Consider the following 15,014-nt stretch of genomic DNA (forward strand, 5'->3'; position numbering starts at 1 on the left):
AAACATTTATTTTCCATTGAAACATTGCAAAATTGTCAGTTGCCATTGTAAGGACAGTTGACGACTAGATATGAAGAAACAGTATATAGTTTTTGTATGTCAATAATGATTCAGGGTATCTGTTACGTTTATTCTTGTATGATGTGTCCTGTAGCCTATTGAAAATAACAAATAAGCTTTCTTTCTTTTTTGTAACTTTTGAGAGTATTCCCTCTGTGGTTCAGATCTGTAATTCATACCTTTAGCCTATAAATTGTCCAGTTAACAAGCTAACTTACTTACTTATCAACACAAATTTTGTATTTTTCCTGCAATAATATCACTCATTGATGGATCTTAGTGCTTTATTTCTTTTTAAATAAACAAACAAATAAATTTGGGCTTTGTTGACTTTTTGATCCTGCCAGTGCAAAGAGACAAACTAATTCTAGATTGTGGCTGGTTGTGTTAAAGAGTAGGCTGGCTAAATAAGGGTTTATTATGTCTGAATCTTATTTGAAGATATCAAGTGGTCAAAATCGATCTTGCCATTGTTAAGAATATTTTTAGTCCAATGTCTCTGATATTATATAAATAAATTATATATATATACACACACACACATATATATATATATTACCTTAACAGACATATATATATATATATATATATATATATATATATATATATATATATATTCATTATGGACAATCATTTGTGTGTAATCAGTAAAAAACAGTCGGTAGGCCTAACTTATATGGTGATGATCAGACCACAGCCAATTTTATGATGCAGATACAGACAGTGAACACATGTGTAACACTACTGTTGAAAGAATCTCAGAAGTTTAGGTAGGCCACACTCAGTGTACAGTAGGCCTACAATAAAGAACTACAAAATTAACCATAATGCACTAGGATATATTTGGCGGCACACTAGGTTGTGACGTACGTTGGTGACGGTACGGCACCATATGGGAGGGGCCATGTGGTTGTGGAGGCCGGGCCAAGAGCATCGGTGTAGAGCTTTCAAGCGTGGCTGATCTTGCCGCCCAGGAAGATTGTATAGTAGGTTGCCTGTAAAGCCGCTGTAAAGATGTCTGACGAAGAACAGCAAGAACAGACCATCGCCGAAGACTTGGTTGTCACCAAGTATAAAATGGGAGGTGACATTGCCAACCGTAAGTAATGTTATATAGTGAAGGAACTTAGTGTATTGTTTTAGTGAGGTGACCTGTGCCAGCAGTTCTTGGCCTGTCTGGTAATGCTAGCGTTCCCTGTTGAGCTCGTCAGCTAGTTAGCAATGGGTTAGCTTCATGTATCCACCATGTGCTGTGATAGGCTTCGCAGCTTATGAACGTGGGCAAACAGTGGGAGGTTAATGGGCCTAGGTTAGCAAATCTTCATTTCAAACCGTTGATACTTGTGTTTTCATGCTGGCATGTAGAGCCAAAGACTTCTTTGTGCTTCTTGCTAGTATAAGCTCCAGACCGGACCGAACGCCCACCCATGTGCTTCGAATGCAATGTTTTGTGACAAGTCCATATTATGTGTAGCGAGGGAAGCTAATGTGGCTAGCTTGCAAGCTAGCATCATGCTTATCCTTGTCACAGTTGTCAACTGTTGCAGCAGTAGCAAGCTGAAGCTCATGAATTTCATTGCTATTACCAGTTTCTGAGATTTAGATATCTTTATTGCAACAGACGCATTATTGGGACAAGGAGTTTTAAGAGAAATCTGCAGACACACACATTGAATTGAGGGAAGAATGACGAGGTTATCGTGGGTTCATTAGTTGGCACAAGTGTACCAGCTATCGATACGTTTGCCATTGAACTTTTCTTGCAAATGAATATTAACGTTGCCTATTTTGTTGAACCAGTGCCAAAGTAATTCATCTAACTTAACCTTAATGCTTACATGTTTCCTACTAGGCAGTAAGTGAATCTTTGGTTTGTAACGTTAGCTACTGTCTCGTTTTCAAGTTTTCAATACTGCATGAACTTGGTTGCGGGCTCATCTATGGTGGGCCAGCTACGTTAGACATTATCAGCGGGCATTGTATTTTTGGCTCAGCCAGTCATCTTTATTGGTAATGTTAGGTCCTGGTCTTCTGAGGACTGACCTTGCACAGCTCATAGGCTGATACTAGAGCTGTGACACTGACATAGACTGTAACTGCAACAGGTGCATCGGGGAGTAATTAAAGGCATGATGATATATGGCAGTCCTTATTACCTTAACAGACAGCCTGTTTTTTAAGCATTCCTTAAGAAAATTTACAAATGAGAAGGCACACTTTTGTATGATTAAAGAAAAGCAACCTGTCTGATGTTGCCTTGAATGTAATTTATTCAATAAAGGTAGGACTGAAAAACTGAAAATGCCTGCAGTTTTTACCAGAATGTCTCTATATATCTTCCATTGTGTCCTCTCTGCATCTTTCAGTTTTTGGAGTCTTCTGACCTTGTTCCCTTTGTGTTTCTCTCCCAGAGGCCCTCAAGGTGGTGATTGAGGTGGCGAAACCTGGGGTGTCGGTGCTCAGTTTGTGTGAGAAGGGCGACGCTCACATTATGGCCGAGACTGGCAAGATCTTCAAGAGGGAGAAGGACATGAAGAAAGGTTAGAGCGGTAGTTAGGACATATTAAATTATCAAAAGAAAGGTGTAAGAAAACAATCTCATTCCGTTTTTGAATGTAAACTGGTTTTCAGACATGGAAAAAGCAAATGTGCTTCATCGATGACAGGTGTCTTGAAAGAAAGTGCAACTGAAAGATGACCTTTTAAAGCTTAAGTGCTTTAAAGTTAATTTGCACGGAACTGAATAGGATTTCATGATGAGACTTGCCACAGGCCTTTAAAAAAAAAAAAGTATGAGTACTTTTCATTTCGAGAAAAATGTTTTGCATAACACTACACCCTATATTGGCAGAAAGCTGCCAGATATTTAGTGCATGTAAGGATAAAGTATATGTGCTTTTAACTTTTGTTTACTTAAATATATTAACGATGTTAATATATTTGGAGAATCCCAGACTGTATTGCGGCTGGAGCTTTGGTTTCCCTGCCAATAGAAAATCTTACTACGCTCTTTGGAGCGTTCCCTTGTGTATTGAGCCACAGCACCACTACCACCTGGAGCACACACACAACATGCGCAAAGACTCTTGATTATCTGAGTTTGACATGCCCTCTGGTGCTTGTTTCTCTCGCCCTTCCCTTTTTTCAGGCATTGCGTTCCCCACCTGCGTGTCAGTCAATAACTGTGTATGCCACTTCTCTCCCCTGAAGAGTGACCCTGACTACACGCTAAAAGACGGAGACCTGGTCAAAATGTAGGCACCGCATCTCCAGTAACCCTCCTGCGTGTCTCTGGTCTCTTCCTCCCCCACCCACTCCTTCTGTGCCTCAACTCTTCTCCCCTCCCACCGTGTCCTTGCCTATTGTCCCGCGTGTCTGCTGTGCTGTGCTGTGTCGTGCCGCTCAAGTGTCCGTCCCCAGTGTGGTCAGCCTGCTGTCCTGTGTGCTGCCGTCTCATTTCCCCTTCTTATTATAATCCCTCTTTGTCTTGTCTGTTGTCTTCTGTGCTGCCCCTGTGGACTTGTCATTCAAGTTATGAACCAGTAGCTCTGTGCTGTCAGTTGAATTCTTCTGCACTAATGGGTTATATATGTCATCTGTGTTATTCAGTTGGCTAATGTTTCTTGCATCACAATGTTTGTTGAATGCGTTTGCTATTTATTTGGATGCGTTTGCAGTGAAAGTGCCTATATTTACATGCACACAATAATCTGATGAAATTCCGTGGGGATAGTCTGGTGAGGGCCTTTATTTGATTGTTTAGAGAAATATTCTGAAAAATTCCACTCTACATGTTCCTAGTCTTCTTAAAGGGGAATTTCGGCTATTTTTCCATGTAGATCTCCTTTTCTCAAGCTCACCGAATACTGTTGGTACAAGAAAATAAAAGATTGGCTTTACCTAGCTCGTGTTGCTGCAGCCAACAGCTGAAGGAGCCAGGCAGCTACAGGGCTACACTCTGGGGGCATGTTCATGATTGTTTTCGTTTTTTTTCGTACCGACGGTACTCTATGAACGTGACAGAGATCTATGTGACATCACCGGAATTCCCCTTTAAAGTTCTAAAGAATTCAGGCGTGGGCCAGGCCATTAGTTCAACGGTCTTTGTTGGGTTCATTTCAGAATATTGGTGTGTATTTAAATGTAGTCACTGTCATTACTTGCCCTACTCTGTCCTTAACTGTCCTTAATATGTTGTCATTACTCTCTTCCCTTTATCCCATCACCACATATGGTATCTCCATGTCTTCCCTTCTCATTCTACCTTTTCACATATGGCTTCTGTCACTCTGTCCATTCCGTCACATCTGCCACAGTGACCTCGGAGTCCATGTCGATGGATTCATCTCCAATGTGGCTCACAGCTTTGTCATCGGAGCCAGTAGGGTAAGTCTGCAACACGACACGACACGACCCACCTGCCCGCCTGCAGACATTTTGTGTTCTAACTTCTTGATCGCTCTCCTCTTGGCAACAGGACAACCCTGTTACTGGCAGGAAAGCCGATGTGATCAAAGCTGCCCACTTGTGCGCGGAGGCAGCCCTGCGGCTCGTCAAACCTGGCAACCAGGTAAGCTACTGCATCAAGGCACAGACTACTAACCAGAGACGCCATAATTGTGTTCATACTTGGATACAAAGTAGCCTGTGCTCATGTTTTAAAAGGGGGAAGGAAATTATGTTTTTGCTTTAGACGTTTTAATAATTTGGTCCACTTGTGCTTCACTCAATCAGAACTCTCAGGTGACCGAGGCCTGGAACAAGATCGCTCAGTCATTCAAATGCACTCCTATTGAGGGTGAGTGTGAAACCTGGCGACACGTCATTGAGAGTGCCTTCACACACATACAAACTATATATGTGTGGTTAGGGCCTTGTGTAGTTGGAGTTATTTATAGTTTAAGAGTGCATTGGCTGAGTGCTCCCCCAACCACCACCACATCTTTTTTCCCCCCCTCAGGCATGCTTTCTCATCAGCTGAAGCAGCATGTCATTGATGGAGAAAAGACCATTATTCAGAACCCAACAGACCAGCAAAGGTATTCATTATCTCAGTTTTTGGAGGTCATGTGTTTGTTTGTCTGTTAGTAGGATGCATTTAGACTTAACTAGTCAATAGTCATGAAACTTGGTGGAGGGCTGTTGCATGGGTGGAGTTAAACCCCTTTACCTATTGGAGTTGGTCTAGATCAAGGGTCAGCTCATAAGGTTGTGCATATATTCACTGTTCCATGAGGGAGAGGAACGAAGTACAACACGGATAGTATGAGATCACACCCTCATGTGTGTGGCTGAAGACCCCTCTTTTCTCACTTCAAAGGCAAGTAGTTAAAGATTTGTGTGTGTGTGTCCACAGGAAGGACCATGAGAAGGCAGAGTTTGAGGTGCATGAGGTGTATGCCGTGGATGTCTTGATCAGCTCAGGAGAAGGAAAGGTATGAGAATTTATTTGTCCACCTTTTACATAAGCTCTTAGTGAAAGACTTCTCACAGAATTATGCATTTGGTCGTGGTTAACAAACAGTGTAGCACTTGAGGCGTTTACAGGAAATCAGTCTGCACTTCCTCCCTTTTAACCTTCATGCATTAGTCTCAATCATGGCACATTGTTTTTTTGTCCTTTGCAAAGCTCTTAGAATAGCAATATGACTTGTTTGTAAGGTGCTATATGAAGTTGTTATTTATTTATTTTATGTATTTATTTTAACTCACCTGTCCATCCATTCTTTAGGCAAGAGATGGTGGACAAAGGACCACCATCTACAAAAGGGACCCTAGCAAGCAGTATGGCCTGAAGATGAAGACCTCCAGAATGTTTTTCAGCGAAGTGGAGCGACGCTTTGATGCAATGCCCTTCACTCTTAGGTAACCCGTTGTCAAGTCTTTGCATTTAGAAATGTTCTTGTATTCAGTCAGTCCATCTGTTCATATCCATGTAATGAGTCAAGTGAGACACATATGATGATCTTACTTGTCAGTACCGTGATGAAAATAAACGTCTGATGGTGAATACTAGATGAATTGCAAAGTATTCAGATTTAAAAAGCTGTTCTTAAATGTTAATCTAATAACACAAGACATGGTTGGTAATGGTTATAGGTGTGTTTTCAGTGTAACATTTCGGATGCAAGTCTATGTATTCAAATATGGCTGGGTGTGTTTCGGTCTTTTCATAGAAATAATTGGGGCCCTTATTGATCTGTTTTTAGCTAGATTTTAGATTTTAGTTTTCTTTTTATGCTGTGTCTTTGCGTACCTCTTGCCTCATTAGTGTGTCGCGTTTTGTTGCAGGGCGTTTGAGGATGAGGGAAAAGCCCGTTTGGGAGTGGTGGAGTGTGCCAAACACGAGCTCCTTCAGCCTTTCAACGTACTCAACGAGAAGGACGGTGAGCTTCTCCTGCCTTTTGTATGTACAGCCTACTGAGCGACTACAGCGGAACCCCTGTATTCGCAGACTGTTGCTGTGATTTCAGTTATTCACAGTTTATCATGACCAAAAATATTGAGTGGATAATTATGAAACTAAACGGTTTATATTTTAAATTTGGAACCACTCTAGTCTGCACAATCATGCTTAACTAATGATGACTTTATATGATCTCATTTCTCATGTACAGTATGTCTGTCCTTGACTTCGTGTGGAGGGGCTAAGACATAGGAAAGAATAGAGGACTGACATAGGATTGATTTACCCCTTGTCATTATTCCATTCAGAATTGAAGGAGAAATCTGACAGCTACAGTGCTACACTCTAGGGGCATGTCTGTGAACTCCCATGGACGTGCCCCCAGAGTGTAGCGCTGTAGCTGCCTGGTTGCATTAGCTGCTGGCTGTAGCAACTCGAGCTAGGTAAAACCGTTAGTTTTCAGGGGGGGGGGGGGGGTTCCATACCAAGAGTACTCGGAGATCTATGTAAAACTTTCCCCCATTCATTCAAGAGCCCTCCCCTTCTGATTATGAGTTATGGATTATGAATTTTGTGCTGAGATCATACCCAATTAAACTTAATACAGCCACAGCAACTTCAAAGATCACTTTTACCAAGTGCTTCAGACATGAAAGAAATAATTAGTTAATCAACAAGGATTTTAGCAATGTTAATTCATCTTCATTCATCAAACTTCAACGCTTATGCTAATGTTACAACGGTAGGCTACCACACTTTTTAATGGCTGTGTCAGGTTGTAGCAAAAGCTACATGTTGAAGTTAAATTCTAAACAAACTAGAACATATTTTTTAATTCTGTTGGAGTAAACATGTATGACTACTTTTTGGCCAAATTTCACAGCTTTCAAGTCTATCATCTTAGTGTAAATCGAGTTTAAACAGAGAGAATAGAAAAGTTACGATTATGCCGGTTCTCCCCTACTCTCGCATTGTAAGCACAAATGGAATGTTGAAACATTGCGCTCCCAAACAAGCCCACGAAAGGTCTGGTTTGCTTCATCTTTTGATAAGTTTTGAATCCATGTAATAAGATGATCCCTCACATAACACATCGACATTACACACTATGTGCACACATGTGCAGGCCAATGTTTCACAGATTTTTTCATTATTATTATTATTATTTATTTATTTATTTTTTTGCGGTGATGGTAACGAGCTCAGACCTGCGGTAGGTGTCACGTGACCGCAGTAATGCGGTTACTGTCCCAGCCCTACTATGTTATGAATTAAACTTGATCATGGGCATGTATACATGGAAGAACAAGTTATATACTGTATGGCATTTGCTACATCTACTATTTGCTACAGTTTCAGCTATCTGCGGCAGGTCTTGGAACATAACCCTTATGGAACATAACCCTTGAGGATATGAGGGATCCAAAGCACTCTACATGCATGTGTGTACACACCCTAATGCAACAGAAAAAAAGCAAATGCATTCTAATGAATTTTCGTGCTTTTCCTCTCCTAGGTGAGTTTGTGGCCCAGTTCAAGTTCACAGTGCTGCTCATGGCCAATGGGCCCTTGAGAATCACCAGTGGACCCCTCGAGCCAGAACTCTACAAATCAGAACATGAGGTCCAGGATGCTGAGCTCAAGGTGCGTTTTATGTTGTGAAGAACCATCCACCCTGTCTTTTGTAGAGAAGAACTGCCTCATTATGTTGTAATAGAATGGATGATGCAGAGAACTTTAGATGGATGTATGTATGTATGTATGTATGTATGTCACTAAAAGTATGTCCTAATACCCTGGATTATTGTCTAAGGCTGCTTTCTTTTTTTTTTCTTAACAGTCTCTGATACAGAGTTCGGCCAGTCGTAAAGCACAAAAGAAAAAGAAGAAGAAGGTGGGTGTCAAACTGTCGTACCAAACAATGCGACCAACAAACAATCATACCAACATATCTTAAGACCCGGTCTTCCCAAACTGTGGGCACCCACCCAAAATGTGGTTACCTGATTTAGGCATGTGGGGAATTAGGAAAGCTTCCACAAATTCTATTAACATTGAGGGCCCAAATTTAGTGGCGATATAAGTAGCAGGAAGCTATATCAAGGCAGGGACTTTGAAATGGACGAGACTTCTCCGGTGAAGTGACATGCAACCAGTGTTGAATTCTGATCTATCTATCTATCTTTTATTAAATAACTTCGGCCTGACTCTGCCCACTTTGTGCTTTGCTCCTGCTCTTGCCACAGTGCACATGTATTGTCGGCAAGATATACTGTGAAACTCGCACCCTGAGATTGTTGTGTACAAAATAATATATTCCTCTCTACTTAGGAGAAATGAAAACGCCCTGCATGCACTCCTCCATGTGCAACAAGAGTAGTTGCCAAAACTTCTGTAGCCAAATACCAGATGTACAATTTAATTGAGGGGGAAAAGTGGGCGAAGAACCTGGAGGTTTGTGTGAACGACAGTAGAGGCAAAAAGGCTGATTTTGTGTGTGCTTGAATGTACACAATCATTCTGTAGTCTATATTGTATGACCATAATCTATATTGCATGACTGTTTCAAGACTTTACAGATGTGTGTGGCTGTAAACATATCAATATCCTTGTAGCTCTTTCTACAACACATAACAGGAATAGATTATTTTACAGGTGTTTATCTGGAACATTCAAGTAAAAGAATTACAAAGTAAAACAATTGAGAACATACCTTGCCACTGGTTATAGAAAGAGGTGGGGCTTAGCCTATTTCTTGTCTTTGAATGTACCAGGCCTAAGATAATAAGTGAGCTGTAGGTTGCAATACATGCAAATGAAATAAAGATCACAATATGATAAATGAAAACAAAGTAGAATGGACACCTTCATTGCTGGTTATTATTGCACAGTAGGCTACGTTGGGCTTGAATACCTAATATTGATGATTATCACCCAGACGATGCGTGTCGGAGTTCTTTGCCTTCCCATAGTGGCCCTTGCCTCCATTAATTCTGTATAACAGGATACCTCGGCGGTCGTTATCCCTTACATAACGACTGCTGAGGTGTTCCGTTATACGGAATTAATGGATGAGGCAGAGGCAAAGAACTAAAAGGAATAACGGGATACCTGTGAAGTAGATCTGGTAAAAAAAAAGTTCAATCACCGTATAACAATGCTCATAGAATGGTAACTATAACAACCACAGTAAACAAGGATTGAGGCTGGAAGCAGACTTCGCAACGATGGAATCAACTGTAAACAACCTAACTGCCCACCGTTATTACTGTCAGGACCTAAGAAAGTAGTATAACAAACTGAACCGTTTGTTCCTTTTCCGTGTTCTAAAGGGCTTGAATGCCTAATATTGATGATTATCACCCAGACGCTGTGCGTTGGGGAATTCTTTTCCTCCCCCTCATACATTAATTCTGTATATCGGGACGCATAAATAGCCAAATAACAGCCCAGCACCAAACTCCGCACATGGTAAACAGTATATATATTTTATAGATATTTTATAGATAATTTAGGGGGTAAAATCTCCTGTTAAAAAACAAACCAGATTTTGTTCAAATTTACTTACTTATCGCTACTTACAAATGTAAGGTATATCATCAATCAAATATTATTCTGAAGTATTAAAAACATCTTTGTTTTCAAATTTTCGAGAGGAAATTGGTACTTTTATGAATTGTGTATGGATCTATAATTTGACGCATAATATAATCTTCGGTTTTTCTTCTCTCTGGTTTATAGGCTTCCAAGACGGCGGAGAATGCCACTGGTCAGCCAGCCGAGAACGAGGTTGCAGAATAGATCAACAACCAACAAACAAAAAAAAAACACTGACACCCATGCACACGTATGGTTTCAGACATGCACACACCCAAAAGTACAGAAACTACAGAGAGAAAAAAATACCCCCATCCCCAGTTGCTTATCCCATTAGGAGCCAGTGTACCTTTCTAGTGACTAGCCCCTCACAAAATATGTGTGTGAGATTGACAGCTGGCCTATTGTGATGCCCCAGAAATGCCTTGAGTTGTCAAGAAGACAATCTTTTGTCATATTTAGTCACATTAGACATGCAAGGCAACCTCTTAGATTTCAACAATTCCATATCCTGTATGGTACATTCTTTGCAAAAACCCATTTTGAACGGAAACTGGAACTATGCCTTTTTTCACATGCAATTAATTAAAAAAAAAAAGGAAAGAAATGTCAAAATAAGGTGTCCATGCGCAATTCTTTGTTAGAGTTGCGCTTTCCAGCATACTAAAAAGAATATGAGATATATCGTCATACAAAATTTAAGCAAAAGTTTGTCCCCCATAAACACCAAGTGTGATGGGCTATTTATAGTTGTACCTTTATCACTTGAAGTTGCAATAATTAACCCTTAACATACAAGAACCAGTCTAACTTCGAGAGAGTAAATGAAGTGTTTGTAAAACCAACATTTCCACTTTGGTGTTTCTTTGAATGGAAAGTAGAGTATGAATCTATCCTTCTATCTTTTCCTCTAGCACTTCTTAAGAACGTACACCTTTCCATTGGGGCATTAGAATAGGAATTCCAGAGAAGGAACTCTGAATTCCTGCACACTTGTCTTGTCAGGTAGTTAGTTAGATTGGAGGACCACAAGATGGGGAACTTTTGGGGTTATCCCAGTACTGCCATCCCTTTCTCCTCCAGGAGCTTGCTTGACCTCTTTCACACGGTCATTTTGATGAAAGCTTACCCATTATAGCACTCCAAAATTGAACAGATGGTAAATCCCTATTCTTTTATTTTTTGGTTGTTTATGATCCCCTACTACCCATTTATTCCAAGTGAAATACCCCCAGAAATGTTTTCTATATAATTGGATTACATTTCCCTACACGTACTGTACATACACAGCATTGGTGTTGCATCATCTGAACCTCTTTGAAGCGTACATCAACCTGATTGAGGAAGGGGAATGAATTTCAAGGTTTTATGTTTTACAGTCGTTTCATTCCTAGTGAAATGGATTGGTGTCCAGAGCTTTTGATATACAGGTGGCTTGAGTACAAGGTGTGATGAGATTGGTGACATCTTGTTTTTGTAGGAAGCCCAAACCCATGGGACTGTTTTACAACTAATGAAAATAAAGTAACCTTTGATTATGTTTTTATTAATGGTTGTGCAGTTATTAATTATTGTTGTATGAAAACAAAATTGCAATTATCAATTATGTATACATTTCAACATTGATTTTACTCTGGGAGATGGTGTTACAAAAAGAAAAAGGCTCAGAAGGTTGGCCCAGTAGCATGCACATAACATTCAGAAGTGGAGAAAATATTTCAAACCAGTTGACATGCCAGGTGGAATTCACAGGGCGAAAAAAAAATAACCAGAAGGTAAAACTAGATGTTAAAGGAGACTAACAAATATTGCTTACAGTGCATAATAATGTGATAGTCGTGGAACATAAAATGGCATACAGGTGCATCTCAAAAAAATTAAAATATAATGGAAAAGTCCATTGCCCTGCACAGACTGATCGGTTACAGGCTCAGGAAACTTGCTAGTGTTTTGACTTAATTAGCTGATGAGCGCTCATCTTTTGTCAACATTTCTGTATTATAAATTCTTAACTCTATTTTGATATTATGGATTTCCATGAGCTGTAAACCATAATTATCAAGATTAAACAAAAAAAGGCTTAACATGTTTCACTTTATGTGTAATGAATCTAAGTATAAGTACAGTATATATACTCTTTTGATCCCGTGAGGGACATTTGGTCTCTGCATTTATCCCAATCTGTGAATTAGTGAAACACACTCAGCACACACTGAGGTGAAGCACACACTTATCTCGGCGCAGTGAGCTGCCTGCAACAACAGCATCACTCAGGGAGCAGTGAGGGGTTAGGAGTGTGTCAGGGTTCGAACCGGCAACCCTCCGGTTACAAGTCCGAAGCCCCAGATGATATGAAAGTTTTACTTTGATGCAAAATTACAGAAAAAAAAAAGAGCTTTTCCATTATTATTTTTGTAAGATGCACCTGAACATAACTGAAGAAATACAGTGCTGTTTGGTTTCATGGGAGTCTTCTGTTGTGGCCCTCTGTCAGGCAGCTTCAAGACACAATCTAAGACAAAAAAAAAACATCTTACCAGTCACACATGTAAAGAGGTACAATAACAGTCTTGCAGCATATTAAAAACCATAAACCTTCCTATGTATGTATTTAATTTTAGTGGGTATAAAATGTGTGTGTGTGTGTGGGGGGGGGGTTGTAAAAAGGGTGATGAACAAATGTATTACCTGACACTCCAGCCACAGGTAGAGTGCTGCCGCTGTAGCCACCAATAGGACTATGTCAGCCCGATTTGTCCCACAGCGGCTAGCTGCCTTTGGAGTCCTACCTGCTGAACTCTGATCTGTAAAAAACTGGAAGGTTAACATGTGAATATGTCCATAAGATGTTTGAATACTGCATGAATGACAAGTATTGATACTGTACAAACAAGTTCAACTGTATTATGGACAACATTTTCACATAATGAGTTGTCGTACCGATGATGAGAGTAACAAGGTGGCCCATAGCGTTTGAACTGCCACAGGAGGCCCGGCACTGGAATAGCCCAGCATCTTTGGCAGAGATATTCCACATCTCAAACATCACATCTCTGTTTCGCACGTTGTGGTGTTCTGTCTCATTCATAGAGATGAGTTGTCTGTCCGGCTCAGATAGAATTTGACATTCACCACTGTCAGATCTTCTGTACCAGTTGACTGTCAGCTCTGTGCAATTTTCCGGCTGATACACTACCGTACAATTCAGTTTCATGGTGTCACCTTCAATCAGTTTTAGTTCTTTCTTTGGATACTGCACATCAACAGCTGAGAATAAGAACAGAATTCACATTTAGAAATGGTGCACGTGCTGACAATGTTAAGACAAACATGTCAAAGTGAAAGCTAACATTTTGTTTTCATCCCATTAGAAATTGTCACAGATGGCCCCCCAAAAGATAGGGGTCAAAGGGTACAAAGGTACATTCTCCATGCATTGAGTGGTTAAAAATCGGAGGAAAGTGTAGCCTGTAGTTGTTAGCTGTTTGTAGCAGCTTTCACCTAGAAATATCAGAAATGCCTACTGGTTCATGATTCAAAATGTAGGCCTATGTCTAGTACTTAGGCCTAAACTAGTTCCACACCTGGCACTACTAGTGAGACCTTTTTATTTTTTAAATCTTGTCTACATTATAGTCGTGATGATATGTAGGCACATACAATGTATAATGGTGTTTAGACTGAAGATGTCTTGTGGATTGTTATGTAGGCAGGCATGGACTAATAGGTCTACAACACCAAAAAAAAAAAAAGTGTTGAAAGTGTATGATTCCTACTAACACCATGTTGTCCTATTTAATTGAAACAAACGTTAACTTATATCAATTAGGAATTTGATGGACATTAAGAAAGCAACAATGAGCTTTCTTGAGACAGGTAATAGCAATCCTCATACATTTTCAAATTAAACTAGCCTATAGTAGAAAAAACACAAGTATTTCTTACCTGATGCCTGCAAAGTTAAGGGAAGTTGGCAGACAAGCGTCACTATATTAATGAGACCCAGGGCTTGATCAATACTCCACATTTTTATTTCACGTGAAGATGTTAACGACGCTTGTTTCAAAATGTCAGTCGAAGCGTGAAGACCTACCACCATGCACGGAACTGAACACCCCTCACACCACCTCTGCCTGTTTCCTCTTTGCAGCCCACATCACAGAGAATTGTTTAGGTCAGTAGCCTACCAATAAAGCTAAGGTGAAAGTGTAAGCATGCACTGTTGCAGTAAGAATGCTGTTAGAACACACACATTATTTGTACTTTTCAATTTATGTAAATTGAGTTATGTTTTCTTTCTTTCTTCCTTTTATTATATTGTTTGTATCTCCCCTGGCGAAATTGACATGTTTGCATGTACATGTAGGCTACACATGTAGCTGTATTGTGTGCTCAAAAAAAAAATGGTGCAAGCATGCATGTGCCAATGTAATGTAACACCACAGTACACACCAGATACCTTCCTTGGAGATTATGATTAGGGAAGCCTGATTAAAATCTAAGCATTATTAACTGTCTGTGCCGTTTTTAGTTGGACTTAAATGAATATCTCCAGAAATAATGATTTCCTTCACCATATTGGATTTGTGTTGCAAATGTAGAGTTTAATAAACTCTAAGAGAATAATAACGACTTTAACCCTTTCGTGTCCGTGCCGAACATTCCATTTTTGGTGCTGGATGACCTCCTTACACAAAAAACCTTATTTCTTGAGTATAATACATACCATCAATGGGATATACATACCATTGTAATCAGAAGGGTCAGTTCTATCAAATGATGTAAAATACATATGGTAATGTTGATATAGTAATGAACAGTCTTTGAAAATCCTCTCCAAATGTATACCGAAATTTGTTAAAATTGAATTTCATTCGCATAAAAATGAATTTTCATCATATTTCTATACGAGATAGAGAAAAATATAGAGTATATGACATGTTCAGCAAGT

The 15,014-nt window shown here is 39.9% G+C and overlaps 2 protein-coding genes across 3 annotated transcripts; one reads left to right on the forward strand and one right to left on the reverse strand.

Moving 5' to 3' along the window:
* Positions 1 to 973: 973 nt before the first annotated feature.
* LOC125302468 (proliferation-associated protein 2G4) lies at positions 974 to 11,609 on the forward strand. Of its 2 annotated transcripts, none has more exons than XM_048255655.1 (13): positions 974 to 1,159; positions 2,472 to 2,600; positions 3,209 to 3,314; positions 4,377 to 4,446; positions 4,538 to 4,630; positions 4,795 to 4,858; positions 5,021 to 5,099; positions 5,417 to 5,495; positions 5,792 to 5,925; positions 6,352 to 6,446; positions 7,983 to 8,110; positions 8,307 to 8,360; positions 10,208 to 11,609. In XM_048255655.1, exons 1-13 carry the CDS (start codon positions 1,075 to 1,077, stop codon positions 10,265 to 10,267), a joined length of 1,176 nt encoding a protein of 391 aa, XP_048111612.1. In that variant the 5' UTR covers positions 974 to 1,074; the 3' UTR covers positions 10,268 to 11,609. The 2 variants fall into 2 exon arrangements, with proteins under 2 accessions (XP_048111612.1, XP_048111614.1); XM_048255657.1 differs by lacking the exon at positions 10,208 to 11,609 and adding an exon at positions 8,798 to 9,968.
* Positions 11,610 to 12,343: 734 nt separating this feature from the next.
* Positions 12,344 to 14,204, reverse strand: zgc:174945 (uncharacterized protein LOC793867 homolog). The gene is made up of 4 exons (XM_048255788.1): positions 14,009 to 14,204; positions 13,004 to 13,330; positions 12,752 to 12,867; positions 12,344 to 12,575 (listed from the first exon to the last, which is right to left on the reverse strand). Exons 1-4 carry the CDS (start codon positions 14,160 to 14,162, stop codon positions 12,564 to 12,566), a joined length of 609 nt encoding a protein of 202 aa, XP_048111745.1. The 5' UTR covers positions 14,163 to 14,204; the 3' UTR covers positions 12,344 to 12,563.
* Between the last annotated feature and the right edge of the window lie 810 nt (positions 14,205 to 15,014).

This window comes from Alosa alosa, chromosome 10 (genome assembly GCF_017589495.1).
Source record: "Alosa alosa isolate M-15738 ecotype Scorff River chromosome 10, AALO_Geno_1.1, whole genome shotgun sequence".
Lineage (NCBI taxonomy): Eukaryota > Metazoa > Chordata > Actinopteri > Clupeiformes > Clupeidae > Alosa > Alosa alosa.

Bases quoted from the DNA above. Each gene is read 5' to 3' on its own strand.
- LOC125302468 (XM_048255655.1), top strand. From the start codon at position 1,075: ATGTCTGACGAAGAACAGCAAGAACAGACCATCGCCGAAGACTTGGTT. The intron at 3,315-4,376 runs GTAGGCACCGCA...CATCTGCCACAG, and splicing joins GACGGAGACCTGGTCAAAAT to TGACCTCGGAGTCCATGTCG. The intron at 6,447-7,982 runs GTGAGCTTCTCC...TTCCTCTCCTAG, and splicing joins CGTACTCAACGAGAAGGACG to GTGAGTTTGTGGCCCAGTTC.
- zgc:174945 (XM_048255788.1), bottom strand. From the start codon at position 14,162: ATGGTGGTAGGTCTTCACGCTTCGACTGACATTTTGAAACAAGCGTCG. The intron at 13,331-14,008 runs GTAAGAAATACT...TCTTATTCTCAG, and splicing joins CTTAACTTTGCAGGCATCAG to CTGTTGATGTGCAGTATCCA. The intron at 12,868-13,003 runs GTACGACAACTC...AGTTTTTTACAG, and splicing joins CCTTGTTACTCTCATCATCG to ATCAGAGTTCAGCAGGTAGG.